This window comes from Nuphar pumila, chromosome 13, assembly GCF_984573655.1.
Source record: "Nuphar pumila chromosome 13, dmNupPumi1.hap1.1, whole genome shotgun sequence".
NCBI lineage: Eukaryota > Viridiplantae > Streptophyta > Magnoliopsida > Nymphaeales > Nymphaeaceae > Nuphar > Nuphar pumila.
Window position 1 is genome coordinate 88,655,752 of NC_143261.1, and position 19,312 is coordinate 88,675,063.

General features: G+C 35.7%; 1 protein-coding gene and 1 long non-coding RNA gene across 3 annotated transcripts in view; one reads left to right on the forward strand and one right to left on the reverse strand.

Annotated features, from left to right (window-relative positions):
- Nucleotides 1–14,417: 14,417 nt before the first annotated feature.
- LOC149819061 (nuclear transcription factor Y subunit A-3-like) overlaps nucleotides 14,418–19,312 on the forward strand; it is a 35,305-nt gene continuing 30,410 nt past the window's right edge. For both annotated transcript variants that reach the window (XM_089984039.1, XM_089984040.1), the window contains exons 1-2: nucleotides 14,418–14,529; nucleotides 17,289–17,668. In XM_089984039.1, the coding sequence (XP_089840165.1) occupies nucleotides 17,389–17,668 (280 nt within the window). In that variant the 5' untranslated portion in view covers nucleotides 14,418–14,529; nucleotides 17,289–17,388. The remainder of the gene's footprint in view (nucleotides 14,530–17,288; nucleotides 17,669–19,312) is intronic.
- On the reverse strand, nucleotides 15,947–16,656 carry LOC149819062 (uncharacterized). Its single transcript, XR_016426982.1, has 3 exons — nucleotides 16,554–16,656; nucleotides 16,388–16,465; nucleotides 15,947–16,299 (listed from the first exon to the last, which is right to left on the reverse strand). It is a non-coding gene; the product is annotated as an uncharacterized LOC149819062 (long non-coding RNA).

Below are 19,312 nucleotides of genomic sequence, written 5' to 3' on the forward strand. Positions count from 1 at the left end.
GACTGTCGATTGAACCCTGAAGCCAATAATAAAGTACCCGACAAATGGTAACCAGTAGCGACAATAATAAAAAAAAAACAAAGGATCAGACTACTTTACTTGCACTGTTGGGTTGCAAGGTGGTCGATAGACGTCAGGGTCACCGTGGAACACTATCGGTGGGGGGGGGGGGGGGGGGGGAGATGTTTTTGTCGGATCGCTGGCATCCGACGATGTGCAAAAACCAGGGATTTTGAAAACCCCCATTTTCTTTCCCTATTTTTCTTCAACCGTCGGATTGGGGTTTTGGACGATGGCCATTGTCGGGGAGCCAAAAGCCTTGATTGTCACCGTGAAATGGCTAGCCGTCGGTGTTTGTCATCGTGCTGCGATGTGGGTTGCCACTGAACGACAACATGGATTGTCGTGGGGTGAAATGCAGAGATGGGAGGTCGTCGGTCGTTGGCGATTTCACCAGCATTGATGTCAGAAGGACGGTCGCCGGTAACGTTTGCTGACGAGCAGCGGCCATGGCTCCATGGTGCCTTGTCGGTGGTCGCTGACTCCGGTGAGGCTGTTCATCACCTCTCTCTAAATGCAAGCATTGATTTTCGGTTTCTCAGAAACCAAAAATCGCTTCTGTGTTTTTTAACCCTAACAGGTTTTATGTTTTGGACCAGATCGTACTGGGTATTCCAGCTCGATAATGGGCCTAATCCAGACCCATATGGGTGTATCGGATTTGCCCAGAACCGGGCCCAACTGATCCCCGAACCAGACCCAGAACCATTTAATTACCGGGTTTGGGTCTGATCCGGTGTGGCCTCAGGTCCCGTTCGGACCAGGATAGACCTGGGTTCCTGTATGAACCGTGTCTGACCTGGGTCCTGTGTGGATCATGCCGACCAGAGTCCAATTTGGATCGGGTCAGACCCGAGTCTAGTTTTACCGGGTCAGACTCATGTTTCTATTCAGACCAGGTCAGACCCGGATCCTGTTTGGATCAGATTGGATCCATAACAGGATCCAAGCACTTTTTGATACTGAATCACATCTGTGATCGATACAGCCCTTTTCAGGACCGGTTCAGAACCATTTTTGATGAATTCCTTATGATTTTTCACCGGTTTTAAGATGTAGACCCACTTTTCATGAATCTATGAAAATACAAGGATTTTCTCATTCAGTTATAGGGTTTTATGAGCATTTGTTCATGTTTTTGCATTGGTTTATTAGGTTCAGAACTGGTTCATACCCGCGAATGACCGGTTCAGAGCTGTTTCAGATCGATTTGGGTATTTTCACACCGATTCCAACTTGAGAACCCCGAGTTTTACCCATATAAGTTTGCTTTTGTTATTTTTTATGCTTTATATGTATTTATTGTTAAGAAAGCATGACTTATGTATATTAATTTATGTATTTTATATTGGTTAAGTTATGCATGATGGTTTTAAGCATGAATTATGACTAAATTCATGACATTTTATCATCAAAATTAGTTTATGCGTATAAGTTAAAGCATAAACTTGTATTTTGATGATATAAAGTATATTTTGTCATGAATATACATGCATTAACATGTGTGCATGGGCATGCTCCATAATACAAATATATTTTCGGTAAAAGATCATGATTGACTGATTTATGTAATCACCAAAGTGATCTGAGTTGTGTTGATTGAGGATTCTTTAGACCGTATTAAGATTCATTATTATGATTGTGTGTGACTTTATGAAATAATGATTCTACCCAAAGGTAGGTTGTTGTGTTCCAAATTCATACAAGGTGTAATATTAGATGTGTTTTTCAGCCCATGAAGCATGTTCGTACCCAAAGGTACAATGTTGAATTACCTCTGGTTACATGATCTGCTAGTTTCACCAATTGAAGTCAATTTCTTGTGAATTAAAGAAACAATGAAACTATGAGTATTATTGTTTCCACAAAAATGGAACAATAATGACTCAACTATGCTTGTCTCAGAAAAGGTAAAAATAAAGAGTCTCACTTTTACCTTTTCATCACAAGTCTCGTCTGAGCAATAATAAAGTTTTATCTTTCGTTCCTTGTTGTATCAGGATCTTTTCTTATCGACAGTTCTAATAACATTCCCCTTTTAGACAGATCTAACTTTTCAGATTGAAAAGAAATAGTGTTGTTCACTCTGGGTTATATGGACCTCGAATTGACCCTTAGAACTGACGAACCTCTTGCTCTTATAGAACAGAGCACAATCGAACAAAAGGCTGCCTCTGAGAAGTGAGAGCGTTCGAATAAACTTAGCTTATTGATTTTGCAATCAAAAGTAGCTTAGAATATTCAAGGCACTATTCTTCACTGCAGGACAATGAAGGAATTTTTTAAAGCCATTGAGGCCCAGTTTGTTAGTTCTAATAAGGCTAGAGCTAATACATTGATGTCCAAACTGGTATCTATGAAATATATCGATGACAGTACATTCTGGAAATAAAGAATATTGTATCTCAATTGAATGACATGAAGTTCTTCATTTCTAACTCTTTTTTGGTCTATCTAATTTTGATTTCATTGCCTTCTGAATATAGATCCTTTAAAATCTCCTACAACACACATAACAATGAGTGATCTTTCAATAACCTATTATCGAAGTGTTGAAGAAGAGGAAAGACTGAAGGGAGATAGGGTTATGACCTCTTATAAGGAAAAATAAAGTCTGAGGCTAAAGAAAAACTCTTTCAAGAGGAAAAATCAGAAGAAAGTTGTTGGAGAGAGTTTAAACTCTCAAGCGAAAGCTAAATCCCAATCAGGAGGCTCTTCTATAAAGTGTTTCTTCTGCAAGAAGAAGGGGCATAAGAAGGTGAACTGCTTGAAGTATATTAAATGACTCGAAAATAAAAGTAATAAGTCATTCATTTCTCATGAGTGTAATTTGATTCATATTCCAATGCATAGTTGGTGGATTGATTCTGGTGACATGGTGCACATTGCCAACTATTTGCAGGCATTCTTAACAAAAAGAAACCAACAGAGCATGAAAGAAGCATCTTCTTAGGAAATAAGATACGTTCACATGTCAAGAACATTAAGACCTGCAGAGTAGTGTTGGAATTGAGATTCATTTTGGATTTGGTCGATACATTTTATGTTTCATCCTATTGTCAAAACCTGATTTCAATTTAAAAACTTGATAAAATTTGGTTTCAATTTTAAATTTGAAAATTTTAAGCTTGCTATTGTAAAATTTTTTGTCAATGTGTGTTCTGCATATGTGTGTGATGGTTTGGATTGATTAAAAACCAAAGTCCAAATTCAAGAATCCCATTATCTTGAGAACACATTGATTGACTATAAACATGGCTTAAAGGAAGATCAATCATATTTGCTTTGGCATCGAAGGTTAGGACATATCTCAAAAGAAAGAGTTCAAAGACTCCTGAAAGAGAAAATTTTTGGATCCCTTGATTTCACGAATATAGAGTCATGTGTTGACTGCATAAAGGCTAAGCAGTCTAATACATATAAAAAAGATGTCAAACACAATAATGAAAAGTTAGAGATAATGTATACGGATGTGTGCGACCATTTTTCACTATGTTATACATGTGAAAAGTATTTTGTTATTTTTATAAACGATTACTCACGGTATATGTATCTTTATTTATTATTTGGAAAATCAGAAGTCTTTCAGATTTTTAAGAACTTCAAGAAAAAAGTAGAGAAACAAACTAGTAAAGTTATTGAGGTTGTCAGGTCCGATAGAGGTGGTGAATATTATGATCGTTTCACTAAGATGAGACAAAAGAAAGGGCCATTAGCGCAATTTTTAAAAGATGAAGGCATTGTACCCCAGTATACTATGCCTGGTAGTACTTACCTGAATGATGTAGCTGAAAGAAGAAATTGTACGCTTAAATAAATGGTTTGAGTGATGTTGAATCACTCAAACTTTCCCTTGACCTTGTGGGGTGAAGCTCTTAGAACAACAATGCATATTTTGAATAAGGTTCCTATGAAGGTTGTTCAGAAAACTTCTTACGAGTTATGGATAAATAGAAAACCTTCTTTGTCATATATGCGCATATGGAGATGTCCAGCTAAAGCCAAGTTGTATAACCAACATATAAAAGCCTTTGATCATAGGACGACTAGTGAAATTTTTATTGGTTATCCAGAAAGGTCAAAGGGATTTAGGTTTTATTGTCCATCTCATATACCACAGATAGTGAAAACAGATAATGCAAGATTTCTTGAAATTGGGATTGATGCATCTCAAAATATTAATTTTGAGAAAATACAGGATTTAGGTTTTATACCTACTAAAGATAAAGACATAGTTTTTTCTGTCATTGTCCCTTTGGATAATGTGAGGGAAAGTCCGGTCAATGAACATCAATCCTAAATAGCGCCAGTTGTTGATGAAGATATATAACAACAACAGGATACATAAATTTATTTTGAACCACCTGTAGCACTTGTATGGAGATTCACGAAGACCAGAAAATCTGCTATCCATTCTGACTATGTGATGTATTTGCAAGAGTCAAATAATTTCATAGATATTGAAGATGATCCTTTCACCTTTGCAGAAGCCATTGAAAGTGAAAGATCAATACATTTGATTAATGCCATGAAAGAAGAGTTTGACTTTATGGTAAAAAATCAAGTATGGCATCTTGTACCTTAACCTAATAGATTTAGACATGTTGGTTGTAAATGGGTCTATAAGACCAAAACAAACTCCAAAGATTATGTGAAGAGGTAAAAGACTAGGCTTGTTGCAAAAGGTTTCACACAGATAGAGGACATTGATTATAATGAGACTTTTTATCCTGTCTTAACTAAGGAATCATTGAGAATAATCATAGCCCTCGTAGCTCATTTTGATTTAGAGCTACATCAGATGGATGTAAAAACTGCTAAAGAAGATAGAAAACCATCAAAAGATACATATCTATAAGAGATTTACGTTAGATCATGATCTAATAAATAGAGAAACACCATTAGAAGTTCAAATATAGCATTTTTCACAGTGAGCATGAGTTAAAAATATAAAATAACCGTTGAAAATCCAAGTACAATATTTTTAACCATGAACATGAAGTAAAAATGTAAAGTCACCCTTAAAAATTCAAGAACAACATTTATAACCATGAACATAAAGTAAAAAATGTAAAGCCACCGTTAAAAATCCAAGAACGATATTTTTAACCATGAAAATGAAGTAAAAATGTAAAGTCACCATTAAAAGTCCAAGAACAATATTTGTAACCATGAAAAAAACTAAAAATGTAAAGTCACCATTAAAAGTCCAAGAACAACATTTGTAACCATGAAAAAAAGTAAAAATGTAAAGTCACCACTAAAAATCCAAAAACAACATTTTTAACAATGAACATGAAGTAAAAATGTAAAGTCACTACTAAAAATCTAAGAATAACATTTTTAACCATGAACATGAAGTAAAAATGTAAAATCACCATTAAAAGTCAAAGAACGACATTTTTAATCATGAACATGAAGTAAAAATGTAAAGTCACCACTAAAAATCCAAAAACAATACTTTTAACCATGAACATGAAGTAAAAATGTAAAGTCACTACTAAAAATCCAAGAATGACATTTTTAACCATGAACATGAAATAAAAATGTAAAGTCACCATTAAAAGTCAAAGAACGACATTTTTAATCATGAACATGAAATAAAAATGTAAAGTCTGCATTAAAAATCTAAGAACAACATTTTTAACCATGAATATTAGCAACTAGAACTAATCAATATATTAATTTATTAGATTTTTATTTTAAATTTCATTATTCCTTTATTTATTATTTCTTAAAAATCCCTAACATAAGTCAATTTTATATTGGATCCAAATCCAATTGGGTCTGATCCAATCCAAAGCCTAATTATTTTAATTTATTCAATAGTTCGTATTTATTTTTCATTAACCATAGTTTAATTAACTTACATACTTAATTATTATTTATCAAGGTAATTAGTTATTAACTTAGCAATTTAATAATTACCTTAAATTGCTAATTTAATTATCAATGTAGACATTAATTGTCAACATTACCTAAGAAAAACCTAGAACTGAGGTATTTAACACAAATCAAACATATAAATCAATTAGTCAGGAAAAATGAGATATTTCTCATTGAACATTAAAAATCTCTTATTTGAATTACTGAATTTTTGTGGGTCTTACAGAAAAGAACACAAAATTCATGAAAAATCGTGTTCTCCCACATTAGTTCTCATATTCTAGTGACTCCCTTCAAAGATAACTAGGAGCAAAGCCCATGGTTATGTCAACCATAATCAGATGGATTATACTAACAATTCCTGTCATTGATTGATCCTATAAACAAACCTCTTTGATCGTACCAAGTGGTAAATAAAAATAGATGTGGGTGTCAACTTGAGTAATTTACAATGTTGATCAAGATTAGTGATTGCTTCTAACTGCATATTCAATTACCGATGTGGATATATAGTTAAGTGACTGATTTCACTCGAAAATTGATGTGGAAACTATCATATATTTGGTAAGATCCAAAAATTATCCAACAATTACATGGTAAATGATATGAACGCCCAATTTGAACACATGCTTACCCTTATTAAGCACATCAAATAAACTAGTCCTAGAAAAGGTTAACATGGTATTATTATTTTACAAGTGCAACTTGAGGACACTAGGAACAATTATTCAAGACTGGGTTTAAAATGTCTCATAAGATTCTTATGAATGAAGAATACTAATATATCAAAAGCTTGCAACTTGGCCAGTCTGGACACTTATGTCAACCTTGTCCAGTAATTTAAAGCCCAGCACCTCAATGATATATGCATAGTGGCAAATGATTAATCGATATCAGAAGTATTATCAAAAGCTGAAGCCCATAGATTTCTATCTCTTAAAAGCTTCTCAAATGGATAGTTTTTTTATTCTTTTGAGTCTGATTCTTTTTTTAACCTGGATAAATAGTCAAAGACTATTTGTCTGAGCACTGATCAAATGGGCTTTATTTGGCGGCTGTTTAGGGGTAAGTTAGGGGCTTTTTTGCCTATTGGAAAAAAGTTAGGGGCTTTTTTGTAAATTATAATATTTTTTTTATTTTTCTCATGTAAACCAATGTTATCAGTATCGGTACCGGCACTGAATCGTTGGGCCACCGATTCAGCTGTATCCGATACTCAAGTGAATCGTTTTGTATGAGCCAGAAAATAATAAAAAAATATTATGTGTCAATCATAACGTGAGAATGCCCTACCCGATACAGGCCGATACGCATTAAAATAATATTATGTGTTAAAATCATTAAAATAATATTAAAATAATAAAACAACTTAATTTATAGTATTTTTTGCATTTATTTAAAAATAGCCGATTCAAGGGGAAGTGTATCCATTTTCTGCCGATACGATGCCCTGCCCGATATAGGCGGATACGCACCGATACTGATAACATTGGTGTAAACAGTTAAAAAAATATGAGGACCACGAAGATTGTTCATTCCAAACATGGTCGGTTCCCTTTATCCTGATTGTAGCTTGCTAAATTTGGCAAGCCTAATGTCATTTTTTGCAAGTCTTTAAATGATTCAAAAAAAAAAACTACGAACCCTTAGGTAAGGGGTGGTTCCCTTCAATGCTGACCTTGGCTTGCTAAATTTGGCAAGCCTAATAACAACGCCCGTCATACTAAACTTTTGTTTACTCTATGATCTCTTGACTAATATTTTTGAGGGCTCTAAGAATTGGTATGAGTTTCTAGAAAATTGATACAAAGTGCATTTTTTTAAAATATACCAACAAATTAAAATAGTTAAAAAATGTGTAAATCAAACAATAAGGTTTTGTAAAATGCAATATTTAAAAATCTTAATAGTGTCTTTATAAAATGAAATTGTTGTTTTTGTGCATAATTAAATGAACTTGATAATCATTCATAATGTAATAGAAATGTGTTTTTAAGTAAGATGGTACGTGTTTCTTCGTTTAAATGAGACTAGTTATTTGGTACCGATAGGCCTGATACTAAGGTGAATCGAGTACCAATGCAACTGTGGTCCTACTATTGTCCTTGGCTTTCCTTATATTAAAACCTACCCTCTAACTACCTGCCTATGAGCTTATTAATTAAACCTTGTTAAAATAAAATGACTAATCTAATCCCCATTGTTATGGTTCTTCAAGACTTTTTCCAATTATCCACTTTAATGGTTGAGGACTGGGCCCTACCTTGAGGGGTTGTTTGATGGGATGCTTTGCGCATCACGCGGGATACCGCAGCCGCACAGAACACTGCATCGAACAAACAAGGGACATGGCGAATGTGCTAAACACATCCGCCACATCCTTTTTATCATGTTATTTTTGTTTCAACCCCCTATTGAGGGGCATGTTATATGTTCTCCCCCCAACACACACTGTAGCTATAGTGCGTGTTTGGAGTCTCGACTGAGCGCCGTGTGGCACTCAGTTGGGTGTACGGGACCCCGTACACCCGTAGGCGAGTGTACAACAGTGTATGGGTCCCGTACAATCGACTGAGCGTCACGCTCGGGACATGAACATGCATTGTAGCTACAATGCGTGTTAGGAGGAGAAGACACAACACTCTCTCCCTTATTACGGTTAGAACAAGGTTTGGGGAATATTTAAAAAAAAAAGTTGGGGAAGGGGTTCCTCGACACACACACACTCTCTCTCTCTCTCTCTCTTACCATCGATGGGGTGAGGTTGATGGGGTTGAGGCGGCATTGGGTGAAGTCATTGTGGGTAAGGGTGACGGGGTGAGGCCGATGATGGGTGAGGCTGACGGGCGGTGAGGTGGCATTGGGTGAGGCTAGTGATGAGTGACGCTGGCAGGAGTGAGGACGACGGGGGGGGGGTAGGGGAGGCTAGTGGGGGTAAGGCCGACCGAGGTCGATGATGGGTGAGACCGACTGGGGGGTAGGCGACGTTGGGTGACACTGGTGTTGGTGGTGAGGCTGGCGACGAGGCGCCAACAACTGCTTTGTTCCTTTCTCTCTATCTCTCCCCCTTATTCTTTGTTTCTCTCTTTCTGTCCGCACACAGCCTAAAACAAATATTGGACATAAAGAGCACGACCTCTTGTACAATCGAAACAAACATTAGACTTGATCCAGTTGATACAAAATGAGTGTTTTGTTTGTTAATTTCGTCCAATCCTGGAGAAGCCATCAAACGCCCTAAAGGAACACCTAGTGATAAATGTTTTAAACGACAAAATAATATGTGCTAAATTTTTGTGAAAAACTGAAAACTTTTATTTTTTTGTGTTTTATCGGCAAAAATATTGACATAAATAAATACAGTTAAAAACAGAAGATATATTTTTAAGAAGAAATAAAAATACAAATAGATAAGGAATAAAATCACATATTCTTTTTTCTATGAAAAAACACCAATAAGAACATAAATATCACACAATATTTACATTTTAACAAAACTATAGTCATTTTGTAAGTATCATGATTTTTGCCATTTAAAAAAACATCATCTTAGAATATCACATTTTTCAAAATATCTTGAAATATTGCCCATATTTGTCATGTCGGCCATAAGGCCCATTGCATCAAAGACACAAGGCCCATAATGTTGGACAAAAGACGGTGGGCGAATATTTTAGAAATATTTTGAGAGAGAGAGAGAGATTGTGTTTTCAAATTTTCATTTCATTTTTGCACTATCACTACTTTATATAATCTTCTTTTCCACGGTTTGAAAAAAAGAAACGGATAATGAAGCTAAATTTTTTGCCAAGTACGAATTTCACAAGCACAACGGCTTATTGATGAAAAGGTTTAGCGTTTGCTTTTGGCTTTATAAAAACAAAGGCATGACGTTGATTGAGCAATCCGTCCATGCTAGCCCTTCATCCACGTGATGATGAACGGCATCAGAAATATTATATTTCGAACTGTTTTTCAGTAGTTCATTTTGCAAACTGTAGATGCCGTTTATCTAAGGCATCACTGGCTCTGAAAAAAATGTGGCGACCATCTAAAAGATATGGATCCATGATATTTGGGATGCCGTTAATTGTGTGGATGAACCGCACGTTAAGCTAGCACTGACCTGATACGCACTCTTGATCCACACTTGCACAAGTTCATCATTGCTTTTTAAAGAAAAACATTAACATCAAGGTCCAACCCTTTCTTTTCTTGTTATGATAGCAAACTAGATTAAATGAAAATATATGATGATAACGAAGATGAAGACACAATCTTTGAAATAAAAAGAGAAAAAAAACTGAAATTAAGGTATTAATGACCGACACAATGGACACTAGAGGGGTAATAATTGTAATTTTTAAATGTTAAATGAATTATATGAAATTAAATCCTATGGATCTTGAATCAGATCTAGACATGATTTGAAGTCCAGAAGCTCGATCCAAATAATATTTGAATCTGGATCTTTTATCATATTTGAATACTGGTCTGAACCCATATCCAAAAATATAATGGATCTGGATATTATTTAAATATATATATTTTTAGTAGATCTCAATATTTATCTAGATCCATATTTCAAAGACATACCATAAATATTTGAATTATCTAAGAAAAAAGCAATTTTATGACTCAAGGATATATACAGGAAAATAATGAAAATGTAATAGGGTAAAATGGTAAAAATTTAGGTACTTAATATAAAATACTAAAAAATATAAGGTTAACTTTTAAAATTTATATAGATAAATGATAAAAAATAAAAAATATCAGGCACTAACCAATCCATCACAACCACCCCAAGACCTCATCACTTGGGAGTGACACCTCTTGGCCTATAAATACCCCCCTATGGGGGTGGTTTCTCTTGCTAGAAATCATCTCTCTCTCAAAGTTTCTCTTTCTTCTTTCTCTCTTCTGTTTAATTACCCAACCCTGTTTCATTTCTTATTTATTCTTCTATTTTTAACCTCAAAACCCTACTAGCCTAGCTAAGGTACCTATTAACTATAAGAAATTCAATCATTTATAGTTCATAATGGAAGCCCGGTCTTTTTTAAAGTATATTTGAGACCTTATTGCGGAAGCATGGTCAAAATTGCTATGTTCAAAAGCGGACTTAAGAATGCACTAAGGAAGCGTTGTATAAATTTTCATAAATAAGGTATGTACCCATAGAACTCATATAGGCTTTCGTATGGATTTATATGATCTCTTAGCTCTCTCCTGAACTTTTTGGATTGAAATATGGTGACTATGTTAAAATTTTTGTCTATTTATACTTTTATATATGATAGGTTCTATCAAAATTTTTAGAATAACTTTTGAATGTTTCATACTAAAATAGAGTGGTACTGTCCGATTTTTTTATAATTTTTTAACATCACGATTTGAGATAGGGTAAGTAATACCCAAGAAGCAAGACAAAATAAGTATTTATGTCTTATTTGAACCTGAATGACTCAATTTGATTTAAAAGAAACTATTACCGTTTTTAGGGAATTTTAATTGTATGTCACTGGCACTCTTATTTACAAAGATTACGGGTTTAGAGCCCTAATTTAATTAAATAATTTTATAAGACTTGTATGTAAAATGTATGCTTCAACATACGTATGTAAGATTATTATTGAGCCATGAGTGCTAACATAGGACACTGAAATTGTTTGGAGATCTATTTGTGATTGAATGTATGCCTCATACTGATAGCTAATGTTATTTATATTTAATTGCAAATGTAGTAAATATTGTAAATGCATATTGATGCATTTTCAATAGCATGAAAAGTTTTATAAGTATTGTCCTAAAAGTATAATTATTGTAAAATTTTGAGCATGTTTTATTTTAAAAATGACATACATTGAGAATATGATCTAAAAAAGGATAAGAAAAGTTGTACAAATGATTTAAAGCTCGTCACATTTAAAAGATTATGAACAAATGAGTCTGTCAAATGTGAACCAGTGTCAACACTGATTCTATAGAATTTAGAGTAGTTTCTATAAGAGATACTCTGAACACTTAAAAGTTAAAAAGACATTTGTCTCTCAACCATGGTTGATTTGAGTGATGGACTTGGCTGACGGAGCTGGACAATTTAACCATGTACATGTGTTTTACCAGTTGCACTGTGATCTACCAGTGAAGTGTTTCCTTGACGAAAAAATTATGAAAACTTAGTACATGCACATGGGTAAAATATGTTTGAATAAACATCCCCTATAGTTTTGAATCTTGTAGTTTTCATCGAGCTAGTGATGCCCTGAGTTATTGAATTGGGATAATCATTTAATTCTTTGAACGGTCTCTGAGTCTTTGCATTTTTGGCTTGTATAAACTTTGATATTCATTCAATGACATTGTCAGAAATATTTTTTGAAATAATTGTCATATTTTGGTACAAATTAAGTTGGTTTGAACTGTTTATGAGTCTTTGCATTTTTGACTTGTATAAACTCTGATATTCATTTAATAAAATAAAATATTTTTAAATAATTGTTGTGCTTTTGTTTTTTAGTTACTTTTCAACCTACGATGGGCTGAAGATTAGAGCGTATTTCTATTTTAAAAAACTGACTTCCACTGTGTTTAAAAAAACATTGAAGTAAAAAATTTAAGTCTCTGAATTTTCAGAGCGTTACAAGAGGAGTCCTGTTTCACAGAGCCGGTATATGCCATGGCAGTGTGGGGAAAAACGTTCTCTCTCAAGAGGAGTATGATTTCAAGGAGTGAACATTTGCTGTCGGAATATTGATCGATTGTTGTGAGCGAACCAGTCCGACTGGTTGCTGCCAAAATAGCGACTTGTTTTGACTTATACAGGTTGCCCTATTTGTTATTGACTTACACAGGTTGCAAAATGAAGTTTTTTTTTTTTTGAGGAAAAAAATAATTTTTACTATTTTTGCAATGATTTTCATACTGAATTGTGCTTGTGGTTTTTGTTTTATGTTTCTGTTCTGTTTTTTTGGAATCGTTTGGTTTTGATTGAAATCTTGCATTGCCTTTGTTTTGTTCTTGAGTTGTAATAGAGGATGCCCATTTTTTGATTTTTGATGTTTTCGTAGATATGTGGCATCGAAGTTTAAAAAATTGGGCATTTTTTATTTTTTGAGCTTGAACCCAAAAAAATCATTTTTAGGGTATCGTTTATTAAATTTTTTGGTGTTCAATGCCCTTTTTTTTTTGTATTCTGGTAGCAACCGGCTGAACTGTTTGCTACAAGGTATTTCTGCGGCAAACATTAGCTCTCTATAACTGAAATCTTCTTAGGAAGAGAACTTTTTTTTAAAACTAATTTAGTATGTTTTTAAAACCATTTTATCGGCCCAATTGCACATGCCATGATGCATCCTACTTTTCTAATACATATTTTTTCATTGAAGAACTTAGATGCTTACAAACAAAAGTAATAGTTGTTGTCCAACTAGGGATCCCACCAAACCCTATAGGGTCCGGGTATGGTGATAAATAAAAAGACATGATTAAGACCCAGGTCCAGATCCGAGGTATGATTAATACATAGATCTGGGTATAGTTTGTGAAATTTTATATCAGACCCAAGCCTGATCCGGGTTCCAATTAAGACCCACAAATTTTCAATATAAACATAATAAAAAATATGATTTTATCAGGTATGTTCTGGCTCTGGTTCATATAGTTTTTATCAGGTCTGAGTATGGTTTCTCTTATAGTGAACCCGATTAGACCTAAGCCCGAACTCATATCATACCCGAAAATTGAGTCCTAAGTCTGGTTTTACCTGAGTCCCAACCAAACCCGACCCCTTGACATCCCTAGGTCCAACTACCATCAACTATTCCCTACAGTGGGTGCAGACCATCAATCTCAAAGGTGGGTGGCCAAAGACCAGCGAGATCAATGATCACCTAAAGCAGTTAATCCTGTTAGAGCAGGAGGCGTTGTACTTGCTTCAGTGAAAATGGGTGCTGCTGCAATTCCCACGGCATTCATCAACGTACAAAATTACAAATACAAATGCTGTATCCTAGTCAATTTGCATATACTAAAGAGTAAAGACTGGGTGGATCAGCAGCTCAAGGCGCGAGATCAAGGCTAAAACCTAAGCCCCACCCTCTCTCTCTAGATAACAGGACACTGTGGTCATGTCAAAGGTTGATTAGGGTACGGACCGCAGCAATAAAATGCAAGGAATACTTACTATTTTAACTCGTAAATATATTTAAGCGTAGACAAAAAAACAATTAGATGTAAGGTATGACCCAATTATGGGGGTGGGGGGGGGGGGGGACTTTTCTGTGGTTGCTTAACGAAAGTAACAACTAGAGCAAATTTGATTATTTAGGCTCGCTGATTGCTTAGAGAGAGAGAGAGAGAGAGAGAGAGAGAGAGAGAGAGAGAGTATAAAAGGAGTCACATCAATGGTCATCACCCTCCAAAAAAAAAAATCAATGGTCGTCACCTTCTCATCTCCTTCCATTCATTTCTGCGCAACCAAACCGACGAGCAGAAAGCACAGAGGACCAACACCAGGCCGACCCTCTCTTCCTTATTTCCTGTTTTCCTTGTTGCATGCTTTCCCCTACTTTGAGGAAGGTATGATTGCGCTTTTATTTTTTTGGGTTTTCCCCTCCTTTGTGTCCATTAGCACCAATCAGAAGAGAAGGGGTTGAAGTTTTCCTTTGGTTCCCAATAACCCAATATCTTTCTTCTTTGGTGGTTTTTTGATAGCTTCATGGTCGGTCTTCGTACCATTACCTGGATACTTTGATGATGGAATTTGCTGCTTCTTTTTGTTGTTCGTTTTGTTGATGTAAAGCTTGTTTTCTGCGTCATTTTCTCTTTTCTTTTCGATTGTTGATTTGGTTTGATTGAGTAGAGTGGCTTTAGCTTTTGTAGAATTACTTCTTACGTGCATTAGAGTCGGTTTAGGAGGGCTAAGTTAGAACTTTGAGTCTTTTTAACGCGATTCTTCATGTGTACGAACAATTGAAACCTCCACCCACAAAAAAAGTGAGAAGAAGAGGATAGTAAGAACAAATGAAACTGCTCTCACGTTTATCTAGATTGAGCAACTTTATATACAGCCATCGTTAGAGGGATCTTAATAGTTCATTTCTGAATGTGGTCATGATTTATACGAATCTAGCATTGCAAATCTAGAGGGTTTTTTTATGGCCCTGTTTGATCAGTACTTGTGAGGAAAACTCATTTCTTACATTTCCAATTTCTTTTGGTTTTAATGTTTCGGGAGCACAGAAGAATGAGCACAGTTTGTTTTAACTGGGAAATGGCTCTACAGCTTACAGCAGGGTTTATTTCTGCAAGGTTAAGATGGCATTGACACGATCTAGGTATTCATGAAGGCTGAACTGAGAGAATTATCGAGTGGTAGCTCGCATTTTCATTGTGAGATTGTAGTTTAACTACTTGAAATTGCGGTTTGAGATTGCATGCCTCCTTTATGTGTAAACTCCCTAGCGACAACCCGAATGTCTGACCTATTTTAACACAATTTCTGGGAATATTTCATCTGCAGCAAACTAGTTATTTTTAGGTACTGGAGCTGAATATGTATTCGATTCATGATAGATTTGGGAACTGATGTGGATTCTTCCTTTTAGCTTTTGTCATGAAATTAACAATGGATTCTGGTTCATCTATCTGGATTCGGGTATGAGATCAAAGTCCAATTCCGCATTTACTTATTCACACTCACCCGACTCCCCGATCTCATTTCTTCATCCATGTCACCACTGTGCAAACACACACAAATGTAAGCTTGACCTTTATGTAGTAGTCATGGTTAGTGCCAAGTGCAGATAAATGGAGGTTTCTGAATGCCTGCATGTGAAGGTGCTAGGATGGGGTTGCGATTGTTTAATCAATTTTTACATCCCATTGCAAGTTAAAACTTGTTTCCTGTGTTAAAACTTTGACACACATACCAGTAAAATATCACATCCATGAATGCCAGGATCACTCATTTACAACATATCGGTAATATAAATCCTTCACTGATTAAGCTTTCAATTATGAAGTCCCAGCTCCTAGGATAATTGAATTATTTAAAAATGTCCAAGGACAAATGCAGCTAAAATGGGAACAGTCAAAGGATACAATCATCAATTTCTGAACTGTTGACAAACTGAGCTAGGATTTTAAGCTAGAGAGCCACTTGTAAACCACAGATAAATCTACTGTCTGCATCTGGATGCTCTTCCTCTGTCTACTAAATTAGTGAAGGTATTCAGCAGTTTCTGCAGCTACTTTCTGCGTATAAGTGCTTTTCATTCTCTTATCCATCTCCATTGCTGACTCAAGTGCCCCTCTGCAATTTAGTTTCTCTGCATCTCTTAACCATTGCTATAAATTTTAACACAATCAGTTGCATAAGCTAACCTTTAGAAGATGTAGAAGGGAAACTAGCAGCATATCAAGGGCCATCACTTACTTCTCTTAGTATTTTCTGGTCCATTGCTGACTCAAGTGCCCCTCTGCAACTTAGTTTCTCTGCATCTCTTAACCATTGCTATAAATTTTAACACAATCAGTTGCATAAGCTAACTTTTAGAAGATGTAGAAGGGAAACTAGCAGCACATCAAGGGCCATCACTTACTTCTCTTAGCATTTTCTGGTCCAAGCAGTAAGTCTCTTACCTCTCAGCCTCTTTCAGGAATAATACTTGCCATCCTTTCCTTAGATTTTAGCAACAGTCTACATACCAGTCCTGCAATTTTTAGCTTCTGAATAATGTTGGGGGAGGGTTTAGCCAACTTGGCATGCATGTGGTTGCATGTGTGTGACTGTGTGTGTTGGGTGGTGGTGGTGGTGTGTGTGTGTGTGTGTGTGGGGGGGGGGGGTTGTGTGTGTGTGGGGGAGACGGGTGTGGTGGCTGGCATGATTTAGCACACTTGGGTGCATGGGAGAGCCAATATATTCTACCAGTTTTGAGCATGACAGTGCCAGAAATGCATCCATCAGTCATCATCCCAGTTGGATGGCTACCTTGCTCTTGCCATGATAAATAACTGAAGAAAAGTGCCCTTTTGTAGTGGCCGACTCAAATGTAGGCAGTTGGGACAGACTTAGAAATGCAGTTGCCTTTCTTTATTATTTGTAAGCTTTTGAACTTTATTCTTGTTAACAATGAACAAATGAAGCCGGTGAACTTTGTTAAATTAAAGTTCTTCCTTCTTTGATTGAAATTCTTGCTTTCTTAATATAGTTAATCAAATAGAGATATGCTCATGTCAGCAGTCTTGTAATAAATCTCCGTGTAATTATGTTTCATCTACTTTTGATGCTGGTATAGAAATATGTTAGTTGTTAAACTGTTCAATTTTCTATGTAGGTAGATGAGAAGTCATGTTAACAAGCATGGAACAGCCCACTCATGAAGATTCCAGATCCTAATCAAACTGTGTTTTCTGTACACATGAAGTCCATAAGAGATGCAGAATGTCCATGACAATGTCTCAGATTTGAGTTCTGCAAGCAGAGGGAACAGCCCATCATGGTGGAGCTTGGCTGCACCTCTATCCCCACAGCCTGCAGGCTGCAAGAACTTGAACTTAAATACTGATTCCTTATCCTTCGTTTCAAGTTCAATAAAGAAAATAGGAACCAAGGCATCGGTGTATGATCAATCTTCAACTCTGTCTTTTTGCCATTCTCCTGAAGCAGCTGCTATGGGAGGAAGGTCTAATGTGCATTCTTTTCGGGCCCAATCTGGTATTACTCAAACACCACCATACATTGCCTGGAACTTGGATCTGTTGTGTTTTCTATTGTTTGTATAATACAAAGCAGATGTATATGAGAATTTAACAATTTGATATATTCTATATGTCTTTATCCCTTCTCATGGTCTAGTACTTGTCATAGATGGCTTGTAATACACCAGTTTGTGGTTGCACTTTCTTTCTAAGATTTAATTTTCTAATGCAAAAGCATGCAATCCAGGTAACAGAGTTATTTTCTTGTTTCTCATTTTGCCAGGATTTTTTTGAGTCATGTCTTTCCTAGTTTTCTTGTTTTTTGTCCCTTTTCTCACGTCTCCAATTCTTTTCTGGTGATGTGGCCTAAGCAACTGTGAGCTAATCTAGTTACAAAGCTTATGAGCATTTGATGTTGCTGATTTATGAGTTTTTTCACTGATCCAAATTTGTTGGTTTACTGCATGTGTTATGGAAGGTCTGGTATTGCATATTTTGCATTTTCATGCCTCTAATGATAATACATGCTGTGCACCAGTATTTATTAACTTTTTGGATAACCTTTATGTTTTCATTATTTGATTTATGCATGAGGGGCTGATGTGAATTCTACTGGCTTGTAACATTATCTTTATTTGATTTAGGTTTAGAATCTTCAATATGTTTTTTGTTTGCATGCGATATATTTGTAATATTGGTGAAACTTTGTCATGCTTTATGTGTCCATATGAAGGTGAAAATAGCATTAATGGTTTCAATGAAATTTGGCTTTATCTGTAAAAGGTAAGAGTTGCCTGTACCAAAGACCATTTCTGGACATACGTTAGTTGAGCTGAACTTGAGCCAGGCTGTTCAAGCTTGTCATGGTGTAGTTGAACTTGGCTCATGCCCAACTCAAGCTTGAGGTCAGGTGTTGTTTTCAAGCTCTCAGTTGAACTTTGGCCAAGTATGAGTCAGTTACTCTATAAAAAGGAAACATATTTTCTTTTACTTTTGGTGAGGGAAAGAGATATGAATATGTCATGCCCACATAAGGTGTCCATCCCACATAAGATGGCCATTGAACCCAACTTTCTTTTCTTTTTATTTTCTTGCACATGTTGTATATATAGATTATCCATATAAAAAAGTTTCTAAAGCGCACCTCAATGAGCTTAGAATCAGACTTGATTTTGTCTCATTTATAGCCTCTTCCCAATAGATTGGCTCATCACTTGACCTATTTCTCTAGTTAGAAATTTTCATGTCACATTTATATCAGATTATTTATCATACATACATATACGTACATACATCATATATATGTATAGGGAAGGGAGTAGTGTTGGATGCCCAAACAGTGGACAAAAGTGTTGGACGAACCCCCGCTGCTGATCATGCGTGCGATCAGCGGCAGAAATTATTTCTGCTGAAATGGCTTTTAGCGGCGGTCTTTACCGCTGCCACTGCTAAAGGCCTTATAGTTATGTCTCAACTGCTGCTAAAGGCCTCACAATTATTTTGCGATATAACTGTGAGGCCTTCAATGGCAGTGGCGGTAAAGACCGCTAAAGGCCCTTGCAGCAGAGAAAAATGCATGATTTGTGCGTCCAACATTATTCGATGTTTAGTGTCGGTATATATATATAAAATGTACGTATCATAGTTACTGTAAGCTTCT